Source organism: Terrapene carolina, unplaced genomic scaffold, assembly GCF_002925995.2.
Source record: "Terrapene carolina triunguis isolate 2854851 unplaced genomic scaffold, T_m_triunguis-2.0 Scaffold69, whole genome shotgun sequence".
Taxonomy (NCBI): Eukaryota; Metazoa; Chordata; order Testudines; family Emydidae; genus Terrapene; species Terrapene triunguis.
Window position 1 is genome coordinate 18988520 of NW_020664420.1, and position 18668 is coordinate 19007187.

At 43.0% G+C, this 18668-nt stretch overlaps 1 protein-coding gene across 4 annotated transcripts in view; it reads left to right on the forward strand.

Annotated features, from left to right (window-relative positions):
* NIPBL (NIPBL cohesin loading factor) overlaps positions 1–18668 on the forward strand; it is a 144737-nt gene that overhangs the window by 92197 nt on the left and 33872 nt on the right. For all 4 annotated transcript variants that reach the window (XM_026649053.2, XM_026649056.2, XM_026649054.2 and 1 more), the window contains 7 exons: positions 477–691; positions 803–905; positions 1834–1932; positions 2038–2184; positions 5002–5136; positions 8022–8120; positions 17919–17972. In XM_026649053.2, coding sequence (XP_026504838.1) covers positions 477–691; positions 803–905; positions 1834–1932; positions 2038–2184; positions 5002–5136; positions 8022–8120; positions 17919–17972 — 852 coding nt within the window. The remainder of the gene's footprint in view (positions 1–476; positions 692–802; positions 906–1833; positions 1933–2037; positions 2185–5001; positions 5137–8021; positions 8121–17918; positions 17973–18668) is intronic.

Genomic DNA, 18668 nt, shown 5'->3' on the forward strand with positions numbered 1-18668 from the left:
AGGCTCTGGACAGACATACTTGTGCCTTGGTTACACCCTTGTTCTAATCCCAAAACTGTTCATAGCATGCATCTCTCTAAAGTAATTGAAATCTTAGTAGACCCATTCTATTGAATGTCAGTCATAATGTTTATAATGGTCCTTGCCCACCAATGCTTAAATTCTCTTCGGAGCACATTGTTTACTTGGTATTTGATGCATTCAGACTGACTCTTTCATAAATGCCATACTCAACACTGTAGACATCCACATATACTATTTATCTACTATAATCCTTTGGTTCTTGTCAGTGGTATTGTTTGTATTAGACTAACATATTCTCCACTCTGCCTGTCAAGTCTCAAACAAAAATGTTGAATAGCATTGAACTGAGGGCTAATACCTGCCTGGACCCAATTTAATTTCTTCACAACTTGAAAAGGAACTATTAATAATCGCTCTTTGTTTTTTCTGCCCATCTTGTTGCATTTCTCCAGTTTTCTCGGAAATTTTATATAGCTCAATGGTTCCGTGACACAACTATGGAGACAGAGAAAGCAATGAAATCTCAGAAGGATGAGGATTCATCTGAAGGAACTCACCATGCAAAAGAAATTGAGACAACAGGACAAATCATGCACAGAGCAGAAGGTCGCAAAAAATTTCTTCGCAGTATCATTAAAACTGCACCCTCTCAGTTCAGTACATTGAAGTAAGTTTCAGTAATTGTGGGTTTAGTTTGTTACCTGCTCATTTGACTTATAAGCATTTTTCTTTGTTTTTTAATAAATAACTATCAAGTATTGTGTTAATTTTGTTGCAGGATGAATTCTGATACTGTGGACTATGAAGATGCTTGCTTGATTGTTCGCTACTTGGCCTCTATGAGGCCGTTTGCCCAGAGCTTCGATATTTATTTGACACAGGTAAACTGTGCCAGAAGTCTTAATGCTGTGAAATACAGTTGGTTTCCTGGTTCCAAACACTTATGGGGTAGTGTGCAATGTCTGTTCATTGTTGAGCACAGGTATTTAATAGGTCATGATAACACCACATGTTTTCATGTTATGTATTGATAGCATATGTGCTTATTTTTCTTTTTTCCTGCATGTATATTACACATACCATACTGTACATATATTGTTTTATTTGTGCATATATAGAGATCCATCAACTAGATGGGCACAATAAAAAGATAACTACAAAATGTTGAAACCTTTTCACAGATTTTGTCTATCTAAAATGCATGCCTGATTGGGAATATGACCTCATAAAACATGTCTTCATAGATCATTCATATAACTGTATAAATTTTAAATTGGACATGCAAACCAGCTCAATCATTTGCCTGCAATGAATGGTGCTGTCATGCCGATGGTCATGGTTTGACCAAGTGACCTTAGTGTTCCTTCTTTCTGACTGGGAGAGGAGCACTAACATGTTGACATGGTGATACATTTGAGCTCCAGGTAATGCTTTGGGTCACATTACTTTCTTTGATCCACTTAACAGAGCTATCTCAAAGTTGGGGTGCACAAATCCTGTTTGGAGGATAATAAAGCGACATGTGGATAGGAAAAACAGAGCTAAAATAAACGGATGGACCCTATGGATCAACATTTGGGTTATGGCTTATCATAGTGAGGGAGAATCCAGGCTCCAATATCAGTGCAGGAAAGTCATCACTCACATGTATCCCCTCACTTTCTAAAAGTTTGTTCGATTTTTGGTAGTTGATTTTTCTCATTTTAGTTTGACTTTTGCATGTTATTCCATTGTATTTTTGCTTGCATTGAACACTGCTTGCTACTTTCCAAAAGCGATTAAAATGTCACTTTTTTGTTTTCTTATTAGATTCTGCGTGTGCTTGGTGAAAATGCGATTGCAGTTCGAACAAAAGCCATGAAGTGTTTGTCTGAGGTTGTTGCTGTAGACCCCAGCATTCTAGCCAGGGTAAAAAAGGAAACTATCTGTAATGTACATACATTCTTCTATTCACATTTAAAAGAAATTCTGTTTTTCCATACTTTGCATTTGTGTTTCCCTTTATTTTTTTAGTTGGATATGCAACGAGGTGTTCACGGACGGTTAATGGATAACTCCACTAGTGTACGAGAAGCAGCTGTGGAGTTGCTTGGTCGGTTTGTGCTCTGTCGACCTCAGCTTGCTGAGCAGTATTATGACATGCTCATTGAGCGAATACTGGTATGGTCACTTTTGAAATCACTTTGATGTTTGTAAACACATTTTTAACTGGGCTTATATTCTTAATTATATTGAATAGTATCCCAGTTCCTAGAGTAAATGAACTTGTATAGATTTTTGGGGGAATCAAAACTAAAAATTCTGCCCACCAGACTAACCCTGTGAATTGAAACAATTGCTTTTGATGAGGAACTGGTGGGTCAGAATCTAAACCTATACATTTTTCTATTCTAATTTTTGGCAGTGTAAAAACATTTTCTGATGCCAAAGAGTGATTATTTTGTATATTTGTTTATGATATTCAGATAGATCACATGAACATGTTAAATTAACAGTGAGAAAGAATTAGTATTTTGCATGTCAAGTTATTTATTTTGATTAAAACATGCACGTGGAAGGCTTTCGGAGCATGTATGTATCAAACACTTGTAAATACATATAGAAATATTCAGTGTGACCCTGTGTCATTGTTTAAAGAACTTGTAACATTTTAAATCTAAAAGCCTAAACTTCTCATTCCTATATTTCCATCTCTGTAGATTAAGCCTGAGAAAATAGATAAGCTAGGAAGTACATCTAAGATCTATCGTTTTTATGTCTGTTAAACCAAGAGTGGTGTAAAAGATTAAGTTCCAGAGCCAATAGTCTGATAGTGAGAGAGCTCTGCTCTCAGAACATTGTGGGGACTGGTCTGAACCATAGGGGTAAAACAGGAGAAGAGAGAATCTCTAAGACATACAGGACCCAAATATTAAAGGTGGCTGTTATTGGTATCACTGTAGTGCGTAGGAGTCCTACTTATGGACCATGATCCCATTGTGTCAAGCACTGTATAAACACTGAACAGAAAAAATAATCTTTACCCCCAAAGACATGCAATCTAAGTACAAGGAAAGAGACAATAGATGGATTCAGACAGACTAATTGGGGAGTACAAGAAAACAATGAGACAGAATTGGTCAGCATGATAGGCAGTGGTCTTAACACACCAGGAGCCTAACCACTGCAATTTTTTTTGTTAAATGCACCTAAACATGAATTTGTTGGAAGCTAGTGCAGTCTCTGGAGTTCAAGTGCAATATGCTACCTATGAAAAACACCATTATGTTACACTGCGATAGCTGAAGTTTTGAATGATCTTCAGCTATAATCCAATTTATGTTAGAGCATATTGCAGAAAATCAATCTCAAGGTCACAAAAAGACGGATAACACTGGCAGTGTCCACAGCTGGACAAAAAATAGTTGCCACCTTCTGAACGAGTGCAGATTTGGAGGGAGGGAAAGTACTCTTGCTGTTTCTGCTCTTTGGATATTAAGAAGGATGGAAGAATCCACTAAGATTCTCCAAATTGCAAATCTGAGTAACAAAAGATGGGAAAACTCCCTCAGTTAGAGTCAGATATATTTCTGCATTTATTTCCAATCAATAATATCTTTATCTTATCTGAGAGTTTCAGCAAGCTAGAGCACAAGCTGATTTCTCTTCTAAACATTGGGAGAGTTGCAGTTTGAATCTGATAACATAGAGATTTAGAACTTGGAGTGATCTACATATAGAAGCCCTCATCATCTCACTATCACCATTAGATTGCCTCATGTGCATGTTATATGAGGGCTAACAAAAAAGAGAGCCTGCTGTAGCCCACTTGGGACAGAAGAGTACAAACCTGATAATTTAAAATATGAAACTGTCAGATGAGGATTTAGTGATTGGCATCATTTATTGCTATAATTTAAGACATTAAACATGTGTTATAATGTATCCAGGCAATAATCGAAAATGTAATTTACAGTGAAATAGCCCAGTGGCCTAGTAGTTGTACTCCTAAATACATGCCTATCACAATATGTGGTATACCTCATCCAGTGCACTAAATTCCCCAATAACTATGTGAGCGAAACCAGACAATCACTATGCTATTGAATGAACTCTCACAGGAAAATGATAAAATACAAAAACACCCATCACCTGTGAGTGAACACTTTTCACAAAGCGATCACTCTCTGTCTGACTTTGCAGTCCTCAACCTCAAAGGAAACCCGTAGAATGCTTTCAAAAGATGAGCCAGGGAGTTTAACTTCATAACTCTGCTAGACACTAAAAATCATGGAGTGAACAGACTCACTGGATTTATGGCTTATTACAACAATCTGTAACCTACTAACACCCCATTCTGTCCTATGACTGCAGAGGTGTTAACAGGTCAATGCTACCTTGAATAGTCTCTTAGAATACGTGCTAACTACTTATACTAAAATAATCTGTTCCATGTTGCATTTAGCTGTGACGCTTGGACCTGAAGAAAGAGCTCTGTGTGGCTCAAAAGCTTCTCTCATTCACCAACAGAAGTTGGTCCAATAAAAGATATTACCTCACCCATTTTGTCTCTCTCATGCAGAACATCTGCATTTTAATTGTCAGTTTGTTGCTTCCCAAGCCAGTCTCCTAGAAAGGAAGGAAGGGTAATCTCTGTCTAGTTAATATGCGGAGTTATCAGGCTCTCGTAGATTTTAGACCATTCCTTAATACCAGAACAAATGCGGAGCTCTTGAGGGAGAGAATGTAGAAGGGGGTAATAATGCAGTATTCACAGGACTTGACTTCCAGGACCTTCAGGATCCCTGGAATGAAATAGTGTTACCAAACAGTAATGCTGTCTTTCACATAGGTGCATTTAGAATTTCTTAGTTATTGTTTTCACATGTTTTGCAAGTTAAGCTTGATAACTTTTAATTGATATTAATGCACACAATACTTAAATTCATTCTCACTTCTGATTTTTTTTTTCAAGAGTATTTTGCTTTCTCCCATCAGGATACTGGTATCAGTGTCAGAAAGAGAGTTATAAAGATTCTTAGAGATATCTGCATTGAACAGCCAACATTTCCTAAAATTACAGAGATGTGCGTGAAAATGATTCGCAGAGTCAATGATGAAGAGGGCATTAAGGTATGGTAGAATATTTCTTTTAAGTTTTTAATTACAGTTTATTTTAGTTTTCTTTTTATTTTGAGAAATAAATAAGAAGTCTTAGATTTTTCCTTAAAAGCATTTCAGAGTTTTCTTTAGTATATGTATGATTTTTATTCGTTTTTAACTTTTTAAAATAAATGTCTTTTTTTTTTTTATTCACAGTCTTATTGATAGGTTCCTGTTAGACATGTTGTTTTGTTGTTTACTCCATTTTTGTTTAAAAAATAAGGGAGCTCAAAAATAAAATAAAAAAAATATTTAGCTTTATTTCTTCTTTTCCACTTGCAAATATCGATTATCTCCACTCTGTGTCTATCTGATTATTGACATAAATAAACCCTCCCAACTTGGGAGGGGCTGCAAGTGCTTTGGAGGATAGGATTAAAATTCAAAATGATTTGAAGAAATTGTCTGAAGTAAACAGAATGAAATTCAGTAAGGACAAATGCAAATTACTCCACTTAGAAAGGAACAGTCAATTGCACAAATACAAAATGGGAAATGACTCCCTAGGAAGGAGTATTGTGGAAAAGGATCTGGGATCTATAGTGGTTCACAAGCTAAATATAAGTCAAGAGTGTAACACTGTTGCACAAAAAAAAACAACCAAAGCGCCCCCCCCCCCATCATTCTGGGATGCGTTAGTAGGAGTGTTATAGGCAAGACACGAGAAGTAATTCTTCCACCCTACTCTGTGCTGATAAGATCTCAGCTGAAGTATTGTGTCCCGTTCTGGGTGCCATATTTCAAGAAAGATGTGGACAAATTGGAGAAAGTCCAGAGGAGAGCAACAAAAATGATTAAAAGTCTAAAAAAACATGACCTATGTCTGAGGAAAGAGTGAAAAAATTGGGTTTGTTTAATCTGGAGAAGAGAAGACCGAGGGGGGACATAACAGTTTTCAAGGACATACAAATTTGTTACAAGAAAGAGGATGAAAAATTGTTCTTGTTAACCTCTGAGGATAGGACATGAAGCAATGGGCTTAAATTGCAGCAAGGAAGGTTTAGGTTGGACATTAGGAAAAACGTCCTAACTATCAGGGTAGTTACACACTAGAACAAATTGTAGGAAGGTTGTGGAATCTCCGTCACTGGAGGTTTTTAAGAACAGGTTAGACAAACATCTGTCAGGAATGGTCTAGTTATTATGTAGTCCTGCCTTGAGTGCAGGGGACTGGACTAGATGACCTATTGAGGTCCTTTCCAGTCCTACACTTCTATGATTGCATTTAAAAAACCGAGGAAAAACCTAGATTAAAAGCACATTATTTTGGTTTCCAGGTCAAGCACTGAAAAGGTATGAAATGCTAGATTTACATGTGCCTGTGTTACCTTAATTCTGTCCTTTCTGTACACTGAATGAAGTAGGGGTCCTATGGGAAAAAAACCCATATATGATTATGTAATTAAAGAGGGGGAATGAACAGCTGGATCTATGTTCTGGAATAGCGGGGGAGTCTGGCCTGGCTTTCTCCTCCTTCTCCACCACCCAAAAGTTGGGGATGATCATGCCACATGTGGTGCCCCGATGGGCTGCTGGGGACATAACTGCAGTTGGGGGAACCTGGCTTTGCTTTCTCTTTTCTCCCTCCCCAGGCCCCCAACTTAGAGTTGAGGGATTCCTACCTAACAGGGCACCCAAAGAGGCATGGGCCACTTGGGGACATGTGCTGGGTCCAAGGTAGGAACCTAGCCTAGCTCTCTTCTCCCCCCACCCTATTACAGCTGCTTCTGCAGCTCCTGGGTATTCCCAGTACAGTGTATGTTGTTACTGCTTTTGTGGCAGTGGCAGCCTGGCCATAGAATGTTTCTGTGTTCAGTTATTATTTTGGCATGCTGCCCAACTTTTCCTGAGGCTGGCAAGCCACAGATGAGAGAAGATGACTTTTTTACAGTTTATATCTCAGCAAAAGCTGAATGGAATTTCACAGGACAAAGAAAAGGCATTTCTTTAGTCTGAAGTGCTTGCCCCCTGCCATGTATCAATGGCCTGCTGCAAATAGTGGAGGTATGAGAGTTTTCAATTGAAAGAGTGCAAGAATCCTTTATAAAGGACAATAGTAAGCAACTTAAACACAAAGGTTGTGACCAACTCCTCTTATAATATAGACACTGGATAGTAAGAATTTCACAAGCATATACAGACAGGAATCTTCAATCAAACTTTAGCTGAAGAATCCAGTTCTCTTCTTTTCTATACAGATGTTAACAGTTCTGTTTGGCTGAGTGAAGCTTTTACTGTATCTAGTGATATACACCTCTACCTCGATATAACACTGTCCTCGGGAGCCAAAAAATCTTACCACGTTATAGGTGAAACCGCGTTATATTGAACTTGCTTTGATCCACCGGAGTGTGCAGCCCCGCCCCCCAGGAGCACTGCTTTACTGCGTTATATCCGAATTCATGTTAGATCAGGTCGCGTTATATCGAGGTAGCAGTGTATATCTGATGATAATGAATCACCAGGGAAGTGCAGTAATGGTCTACTGAAACTTGTAACAGTTCTTCCCAGTCTGACAAAATCTCTCTGTGAAAATGGCATTTTCCACAAATATTGCTGTAGTGTGGATTTTCTGCAGCATGGATTTCCATTGGTCAATAATTATCCAGGTGTCCTTCCAGGCAATGGTGACCTCAGATTCAGCTTGGAAGCCCCAGGCCTGGTCTGGGAATCTAAACTTCTAAGATAGAGATACAGGTCTTGCTCAGGGAACCTTCTCTTTCTAGAAGGCCTCGCTTAGTTCCAAAAAATCTGTGTAAAATGACACACCATCAATAAGTCTATTGGAGAATAATATGGAAACCTTTATGTCAAGATAAAGTTACATATCTCTGACAATATATTTTTTCCTCTAGAAACTGGTGAATGAGACATTCCAGAAACTCTGGTTTACTCCAACTCCCCACAATGACAAAGAAGCAATGACAAGGAAAATATTAAACATCACTGATGTGGTATGCCTTACAAATTTGAACTAAGAGTCACATGCGGGATTTGATTAGGTGTTTTTTTAACATGTCTTGAAATAATTTTTATTGTTGAGCCTTCTTATAATATATAAAAATAAACAAGTAATTGAATCACCAGACAGTTTTATAAATATCATATGTACTGCTCTTTTGCTATATCCCTTAAGATGTGATGGGTTTATTCATCTGACAGTTGGGAAGAAACAAGAGTATCTTGTAGGAAACTTTTAATATAAATACTCATCAGCCTATTGGTGATGATAAATGGTACTACATTCTGTTCTGGTGCAGTAAAATTATAATTATACCAAATGGCCTCCTATTACATACAATAAAATTCCCTAATAGAGCTTATGTGTAGCCATCAGTGCTGCCTGGAGGCCACTAAAGAAATTTTACTTCATTTGAAGAAAGTATCCCATATGTGATACATAAAATCCATTTGAAAGGTTAATTTCAGTAGGTCAGTAAAAAATATAGGGCCAGAATACCTGCTGGCATAAGCGCATACAGCTCTATTGAATGCCAATTTCGTTGTACCCACTTTATATCAGCCACAAATTGAACCCAAATTCTTAGAATCTTTACGTGTCAAATGAAAAGTTTGTATGTATAACCAAAATAATTATTGAACCAACAAGAGGTGATGCTATTTTAGGCTTGGTTTTGGTAAGTACTGAGGACATTATAGACAAGCTGGTCATAGAAAATAAACTTGGACTGAGTGATCACAAGTCAGTGCAGTTTAAATTAAATGGAAAGATAATTAAAAACAGGTCAGTAACTAAGGTTTCTTATATCAAAAGGGCAGATTTTTGAGAAATTAAGGGAGCTAGTTAGTGAAGACAAACTGGATTGAAGAATTTAGGGACATAAATGTGGAGTAGACTTGGAATTTCTTTGAGTCAATATGCAAAAATAATCTGGAATTTGCATCCCAAGTAAAGTGAAAAAACTTGGCAGACCTAACTGGATGAATAACCACCTCAAAAAAGATATTAGGTGTAAGCAAGGAACCTACAAGAAATGGAAGAAAGCATTGATCAGCAAAAAAAGTATGTCTCGGAAATCAGAAAGTATAGGGATAAAGTGAGAATTGCCAAAAGTCAAACTGTGTTAGACCTTGCAAAGGAAATTAAAACAAATAGTAAATGGTTCGTTAGCCATATAAATAAAAAGAGAACAAGAAAAGAAATGTGTCCATTATTCAGCATGGATGGGGTAAAGATTAAAGATAGTCTAGGTACGGCCCGAAAACTAAATGAATACTTTGCTTCAGTCTTCAGTAAGAATGATAATATAAAATATGGGGACAAAGACAAGATGGCTAATGGGAACGAGCATATAAAAATGGAAATGACCACATCCAGGGTGGAAGCAAAGCTTAAAGAGCATAATGTGTTCAAATTGGGAGGACCTGATAATCTCCATCCCGGAATACTGAAAGAACTGGCACATGAAATTGCAAGTCCAGAAGCAAAAGATGTTTTAAAAAATCCATCAGACTGGAGAATAGGAAACATAGTACCTATTTAAGTAAGAGGAACTAGTGATCCAGGTAACTGCAGACCTGTAAGTCTGACCTTAATATTATGCAAGGCTTTAGAACAAATTTTGAAGGAAAGAACAATTAAAGACATGCAGGTTAATGGGGTAAAATGCAGCATGGGTTTATCAAAGGAAAATCTTGCTAGACTAACCTTATATCTTTGATGAAATAAGTGATTTTTTTAAACAAGGGAAATGCATTAGATTTAATCTATTTGGACTTCAGTAAAGTATTTGATACTGTACCAGATGTGAAATTATTTGTTAAAATGGAGAAGATGGGAATCAGTGCATGAATTGTAAGGTGGGTAAGGAACTGGCTAAAGGAGAGATGATAATGGGTTGTGCTGAAGGGAGAACAATCCGGCTGGAGAGAGGCAATTCACCGAGTTCCTCAAGGATCTGTTTTGAGACCAATCTTATTTAATGTTTTTATTAGTGAAAAAAAAGTGGAAGTGTGCTAATGAGACTCTCTGATTACACAGCATTGCCATTCTGGACAAGGAACATAATATTATTCAGGAAGAACTGGATGAACTAGAGTAATAAAAACGGGATGACATATAATAGTACGAAGTACAAGGTCGTGCACTTAGGAACTAATAGCAGGAATTTCTTCTTTGAGTGCTTGCTCATGTTGATTCCATTCTAGGAGTGTTCCCACCCACATGCACAGTTGTTGGAGATTTGCCTTAGAAGTATGCATAGGGTCGCCTGTGACGCCCTCTGGCGTGCCATGCTCATGCATCGATATATCAGGCGCTGTTGGCCCTACACCTTCTCAGTTCCTTCTTACCGCCCGTGGTGGTTGGTTGGAGTGCCTCTCTCCCTTGCCTCGCAAATGGTCATCGGTTTCCTTCTTTGCTTCATGTATTAGAGCTGTAAATAGTTTTGTTTACTGTAGTTAGTAAGTAGTTGTTCAGCACTGTAGTTAATAATTTAGAGTCCCAGTGGGGACTTTGCCCCAGGCAGGACATGTCCCAGTCTCCAGGTTTTAAGCCCTGCACTGACTGTAATAGGCCTATGCTGGTTAGTGACCCCCATGGCAGCTGTCTGAAGTGCTTGGGGTAATCTCATGTAAAAGAAAAGTGTCGCATCTGTAAGAACTTTCGTCCCAGGACACAAAAAGAGTGCGACATCCATTTGAGAGCCCTCCTCATGGAGGCTGCTCTCTGCTCGGCCTCTGAGCCATCCCGGCTGGACTCGACTCCCAGTACTTCGGCCTCAGTGCATTGTGCACCCCCGACACTGGGCTCTAACCAGCACCATTCCCCTTCACCGGTGCCCAAGAAGAAGTCAAAAAAGCAGGACCCGGCACCGAGCAAGAAGGACCAACAGGCATCAAGTAAAGGACCCTGTTCGGACCGCCCACTCACCCATAGCCACATAGGGGATACATCCCCCAGGGGACCTCCCACCACCAATGGATCCACCACTGACTCCAGGAAGTGGTTGGGGACCCAGAGTTATTGCGGAGTCAACACCTTCCCAGCCCCTCCCGGCGCTCAGAGAGCAAATGACTCTCCCAGAGCAGCCAGCACCACCTGCTGCAATGGACCCAGAGGGCAAGCCAGCCGTGAAATCCTCCCAGAAGATGAGTGAACACCACCAGTCTCTAGAGCCAAGGCAGAGCTCTTAGTCGCCACACCTCTGGTCTCCTCATCAGCCCAGGTCACCAGTTCGCTGCTTCAAATTGCTGGCACTGTGCTCCCGGTCTCCGCCCTTTCGTTGAGACTTGCCCAGAGGGAGGTGCCGGTCACCGTCATCCTGTCACTGACCCTCTCCACAACGTCAATCGCTGGCACCTAGACCACGGGAACATTCCCCAACGTGCTGCCACTCCCCCTACTCCTGGCACCGATCCGCCTATTCAAGGCACCGTTCACCCACGGCGACGGTTAACCACCAGTCTGAGGCGTCGACAGCCCTGCCATGGTCACCGGAGGAGGATTGCTCCAGCACTGAGAGGGAGTTCAGCCCCTTGCCGAGGCAACACCATTGTGACTGGGCTCCTGAGATTGCGTCCACCTCCATGATGCCGTTCTGGCAGCATGGCCAGTGCAATGGCTCTGTTGGAATGCCTGGGGCATGCCAGTTATGCTGATGCCCCCTTCACACCAATCATTGGTTGCCGCTTCAGACAAGCATCAGACGGCACCGGGCTCGGTGTGCGAAGCGCAATCGGACGCCGGGTGGAAGTGCAGGTGCCCACTCCAAAACTCCCTTCCCCCATGGGGGATGATGCCTGTGGCCCCTCCCGGTGGTCCAGTCATCCTCATCCTCTCCAGATGAGGTGGTGGCATGGCCCTCTTGCGCTAGCTCACTGGATGATTTTAAGGAGCACCAAGCCCTGTTCCGAAAGGTGGCCATGAACTTAGGCCTAGAGATGGAAGAGATGGCGGAGCAATCAGACACCTCGGGTAATGTGCTCTCCACATCAACTCCCGCACCTGTCGCACTTCCGATGCACAAAAGGGGTCCTAAAGATTGCCAAAGCCCTCTGGCAAATCCCATCCTCAATCTCACCCACCTCCAAGAGGGCTGATAAAAAGTATTTTGTCCCAGCTAAGGGGTTTCAATACTTGTATACCCACCCATCCCCGGGATCATTGGTTGTTTCTGCAGCCAATGAGAGAGACAAGCAAGGACAGTCTAGTTCCACCTCCAAAAATAAGCAGGCCAAGAGACTGGACCTTTTTGGAAGGAACATTTATTCTAGGGCCAGTCTTCAGTTCAGAGTTTTGAACCCCCAGGCTCTTTTGGGGAGATATAACTTCAACTTATGGGACTCCCTCTGTAAGTTCAAGGATTCCATGCCCCAGGACTTGGCCCAAGAATTCAGGGCCCTTCTTGAAAAAGGTACTAAAGTAGCTCAGTGTTCCCACCAAATGGCATGGGATGATGCCGATTCGGCGGCCAGGGTGATTTCCTCAGCGGTTGTCATGAGGCACAGTTCCTGGCTTAAGACCTCAGGAGATGCAGTTCTTGATCCATGATCTACCATTTGATGGGACTCTTTGCAGAGGCTGCAGGGACTAAAGGACACTCAGGCCATCCTCTGCTCACTGGGGTTACATACACCTCAGTCAGCGAGGAAACAGTTCTGGCTGCCGCCAAGGCCTTGACAGTCTCGACAAGGGTCTGCAAGGAGAAGGGATAGGGACACGAGTTTTAGTCGTCACCGCCCTTCCTCCTCCCCTTCACCTGCACAACTTGGCCTGGCAAAAAAACACAGGGTCCAGAAGTGGGCATTTTGAGGGTGTGCTTGAGAGCGATGTCCCAGTCACATCCCCGGATCCGCCTCATCCTTTCCTCAACCATCTTCATCCCTACCGTTCAACCTAGTCGCTAGTTACCTCAGACTGCTGGGTGATAGAAATTGTATCTCTGGGCTACACCCTGCAATTCTCGACCAATCCAACCCCCTCATACCCTTCTTCCCCGTCCCTCTTCAGGGACCCTTCTCATGAGCAACTTCTCATTCAGGAGGTCAACAACCTTCTGCAGCTGGGAGCAGTAGTGGAGGTCCCTTGGGAAATGAGGGGGAAAGGATTCTATTCCTGCTGTTTCCTAATCCTGAAGGCAAAGGGGGGCCTAAAACCCATTCTGGACCTGCGGTGACTCAACAAATACCTCAAGAAGTTGAAGTTCTGCATGGTTTCTCTGACCTCCATTATCCCCTCCCTGGATCCAGGAGACTGGGGTGCTGCTCTCGACTTGAAAGACGCTTATTTTATTATTTCCATCTTCCAAGGACACAGATGGTTCCTCCATTTTATGGTGGACCAGCGTCACTTCCAATTCATGGTGCTACCCTTTGGCTTCTCCTCGGCCCCGTGGGTATTTACAAAATGCATGGCCCTGGTAGCTGCTTACCTGAAATGTTGGTGAGTGCAGGTCTGTCCTTATCTCGATGATTGGTTCATCAAGGGCAGGTCACGGGATCAAGTGCAGAGCAGTCTTGATCTGGTGTGTTCCACCTGTGGGCCTGTTAGTAAACAAAAAGAAATCGACCCTCATACCAGTGCAATGAACAAAGTTTATAGGGGCGGTCCTTGACTCTATGCCGTCCAGAGTCTTCCTTCCAGAGGCTTGTTTCTAAGCTATGTCGGATGTGATCTCCCATGTAAGGGGCCACCCGCTCACTACCACCCGCACTTGCCTAAGGTTGTTAGGCCACATGGCATCCTGTACTTACGTGGTCCGTCATACCTGGCTCTAGCTCCGGCCGCTGCAGGCATGGCAGGCATTGATCTACATCCCCAACAGGCATGACCTAGACCTGGTAGTCAAAGTGCTGGACCACATCCGGTCGTCACTGGCATGGTGCTTGGATCCCAGATCAGTGTTGGAGGGAGTTCCGTCCCCGTCGCTGACCCTGGTTTCCAACGCCTCAGACCTGGGCTGGGGAGTCCACCTGGGCGAGCTCAGGACACAAGGCCGCTGGTTGCGGGTCGACCGCTCCCTCCACAAAATGTCAGGGAGCTCAGAGCAGTTCACTTGGCCTGTCAGTTTTTTTGGTCCCACTTGAAGGGCAAGTGGTTCAAGTCCTGATGGACAACACCGTCACAATGTTCTATATCAACCAGCAGGGCGGAGCCAGGTCGTCAGCCCTTTGCCAGGAAGTTGTCTGGCTCTGGGACTTGTGTGCAGCTTGCCGTTCATCTCGTGACAGCGCACCTCCTCAGGAGCAGGAACGTATTAACAGATTGCCTCAGCAGAACCTTCTCATCTCGCCACTAATGGTCGCTCCACCCCAAGGTGGTCAGCGTGATCTTCCAAAAGTGGGATCTCCACAAGTGGACTTCTTTGCGACTTGTCAGAACAGGAAATGCCACATGCTCTGCTCATTTTGGGGGATCAGTAGGGGCTCCTTGTCAGATGCCTTCTTACTCCCATGTTCGGGGGCTCTAATGTACGCCTTCCCACCAGTGCCATTGATCCACAAAGTCCTCATGAAGATCAAGCACGACAGGGCCAAAGTGATCCTGATAGCCCCGGTTTGGCCTCGCCAACACTGGTTCGGCATGCTGCCGGACCTGTCGGTGACGGCCCCACTGAAGCTGTCTCTTTGGCCAGATCTCCTATCCCAGAACCATGGCAGTCTCCTGAACCTGAGTCTAGCAGTGTTGCACCTGACAGTTTAATTGCTGCATGGTTGAATGAGCAGGAGTGCTTGGCCCATGTCCAGCAGGTCCTACTGGGGAGTAAAAAGCCCTCCACCAGAGCAGCCTACCTGGCTAAGGTGCTGGGCCTCGACCCAAGGGGTTAGGCCTGAACAGGCATCGCTGTTGTCGATCCTGGACTATCTTCTGCATCTCAAACTCCAGGGCTTTTCCCTTTCATCGATTAAGATCCACTTGGCCACCATATCAGCCTTTCACCCCCCCATTCTAGGGTACGTTTTCACTTATGACATGACGGTCCGGTTCTTGAAAGGTCTGGAGCGACTCTATCCCCATGTCTGAGACCTCTGTGGGACCTGAATCTAGTGCTCATGAGAGCTCCCTTCGAGCAGTTGGCTTCCTGTTCCCTTCTTCTTGTCTCCTGGAAGGTGTCATTCCTGGTGGTGGTAACGTCTGCACGAAGGGTCTCTGAGATTAGGGCATTTACCTTGGAGCCTCCCTATCTGGTGTTTTTCAAGGACAAAGTCCAGCTGCAGCTGCACCCAGCTTTCCTGCCCAACGTGGTTTTGCAGTTTCACATGAGCCAGGTCATATTCTTGCCAGTCTTCTTCTGAAAGCCTCATAAGTCTGAGGAGGAGCGTGTGTTTCACTCCCTGGATGTCAGGAGAGCACTAGCCTTCTATATCGTAAGGACCAAACCGTTCTGTAAGTCGATGCAGTGATTCATCTTGGTGGCGGATAGGATGAAAGGTCATCCAGTGTCCACCCAGATAATTTTATCATGGATCACCGCCTTCATCCGGTTTTGCCGTGATCAGGCAAAAGTGCCTCCACCTGCGATTGTAACTGCCCACTAACTAGGGCGCAAGCCTCGGCAGCGGCCTTCCTGGCCCATGTGCCAATTCCAGATATTTGCAGGACTGCCACCTGGTCATCCATTCACATATTCACATCTCACTACGTGCTTACCCAGCAAGCCTGAGATGACACTGGCTTTGGTAGAGCAGTATTGCAAGCTGCATGACTCTGAACTCTGAGCCCACCTCCAGGGATATTGCTTGTAAGTCACCTAGAATGGAATTGACATGAGCAAGCCCTTGAAGAAGAAAAAATGGTTACCTGGGGCGGCAAGCCGCGGCGGGCAGCCTGCTGGTTGCTGTTAGGGCGGCCGTCAGGCTGCCTTCAGCGGCATGCCTGCGTGAGGTCCGCCAGTCCCGCGGCTTTGGCGGTAATTCGGTGGTGGGGACGCTGAAGGCACGGCATCGGCGGACGTCCCCCAGGCATGCCGCCGAATCCGCGTGGCCAGCGGACCGCCCGCAGGCGTGCCGCAGAAAGCCGCCTGACTTCCGTGCTTGGGGCAGCAATAACCATAGAGCTGCCCCAACCTGCTGCACCCAGACTCCCACCCCACCAAGCCTCACTCCCACAGCACCTAGTCTCCCCCGCTGAGACCCCCACTCCCAGATCCCTCTGCTGAGCCGCAACCACCTTCACCTGGAAGTCCTTGCAGAGTCCCCTTGCCCCTGCACCTGGAATCCCCCCAACGAGCCTCAGTGTATCCAGATCCCCCAACACCTAGCCCCCCTACTGAGCTGCCTGCATCCAGATTGTCCCACACAGAACCCTCTCAGCTCACACCAAGCCCCTTCACACTTGAATCCTGCTTGGTTGAGCCTGCCTGCCCCACACCTGGTGCAGAAGGGTAGGACCCCAAGGTGTTTCTGGAGCAGGCCCAGGCCTTGTGCTATGTCAGGGTTGGATGCCCCCTCACCGCTGAGTCCGTGTCCCGGGGTGGGGGTGGGGTGATGCAGCATGATCTCTCACCTTTGTGCAGCCATTAGCCTATGCTCCCCCCTGCCATGCTGGAGCCTCTGCATTTATTTATTGACAAATAAAACTTGCAGAATTTTTAATTTTTTGGTGAAGAATGCCCTCAGGAGTAAGATAAGGAGGTGTTAATGTCATTTTACAAGGCAATGGTAAGATCTCACCTGAAATACTGTGTACAGTTGTGGTCACCCATATTCAAGAATGATGAATAAAAACTAGAACAGGTGAAGAGAAGTGCTAGTAGGAGGAGCATGGGTAAGGAGAGCCATTCTTATGAGAGGAGACTAAAAGAGTTTGGGTCATTTAGTCTAGCAAAATGAAAGCAGAGAATGGATAAGATTGCTCCCTATCAGTACATCAGGAGAGTAAACATCAGGGAGGGAGAAGAGCTATTTAAGCTATAGTACAATATTTTCATAAGAACAAATGGATGTAAACTGGCTATAAATAAATTTAGTCTGCAAATTAAAAGATGTTTAACCATGAAAGGAGTGAGGTTCTGAAACAGTTTTCCAAAAGGAGTAGTGGCGGCAAACAACCTAACTAGTTTTAAGATGGAGCTTGATCAGTGTATGAATGGGATTGTATGACAGGGTTGCCTGCAATAGCACAGGATTGACTCAGTGATGCAGGAGGTCACATCTAGTCCGATGCCCTTATGTAAAATGTATTGTTTTAAAGGATACTGTTTAAAAATCATGATCAATTAAAAATAAATGTATTTGTTTATCTTACTATTAACACCTTAAAACTGATAAATCTACTTTTCAGCATTTATACTAAACAGTAGTTTATGCATTACTTTGATCTTGGACAATAAAAAGAGACTAATTGGTTACATTTTCTTTAGTCTAGTCAATTTTACCTTCAGGTTCTCATGAGCTAACAGTCCTGGAATGATGGCAAATCCTATAGGGCCTGTTTAAAAAATGCATTTTCGGGCAGTTGAAATATGTCATATATTTTATTAGCTGTTAAGCTTTGCAAAAACTAGTTTTCACAAAACTTAAAATGTAGGTCAAATTTGATCTGACAGTGACCCTACAACTGAAGTAAAAACTTTAGATTTATTTAATTTAGGTTGTAGTAGCATCTAAAATCTGAAAAAACATCACATACAGAAGACATAGTTCCTGTTGCTGCTCTCTTACCATTTAAAATAATTTTAGTAAAGGAAAAATACTTATCATAGTTCAAATTTAAACCTGTATTGAAATACTTCAATTACATTTTTCTTCAGATTTCTTTATATAAATCTATTCCAAATATTCTTTCTTAGGTTGCAGCTTGTAGAGATACAGGATATGATTGGTTTGAACAACTTCTTCAAAATGTAAGTAATAGTTTTGAAAGACTCATTTCACAAATGTCAAAAGAATCTTAACATGTTTCATGGAACCTAGGGCTAAAATGTAACTCCACAAACTTCTAGAATAGTTCTTTACACTGTTATCCAAATTGAAAATCTAACGTTCTCTTGACTTTTTTGTTACAATTAACAGTTGTATCCTTCCTCTGCCACTGCTTTTGTACCTAAAACTAGTTCTTCTTCGAGTAATGGTCCCTATTGTATTCCACTGAGGGTTTACACATCCATGCCATGCGTCCAAAGCTGGAGAATTTGAAAGTAGTACTTTCCTTTCGGGTCCGGGCATGCGTCCTTGCCTCATCGTTTCGTCCGAGGTGATAAAGGGCTGAGCGGATCAACCGCGTCTCCGGTTCCTTCTTACTGCTTCATGGTCCAAGTCGGAGCTACTAGTGTCCTCTTGTGTATGATGCACATTAAAAAGTTTGGAATAGTATATAGTTAGTTTTTTTCTTGTAGTGTTTGCTGTTTTTACTGTTTTAACATAGTTTTAACTTTTAGTAATATTTATAGTAGAACTGAGACTTAGGGGGAATCTGTTTACTATTATTCCTCACCCAAGTACCCACACATGGGTACTGGACAGTGCCAAAGACACCAGGATTTAAAATCTGTGCCTCCTGCCCTGTAATATCCTGCCCATTAATGTAATATCTGCCAGTC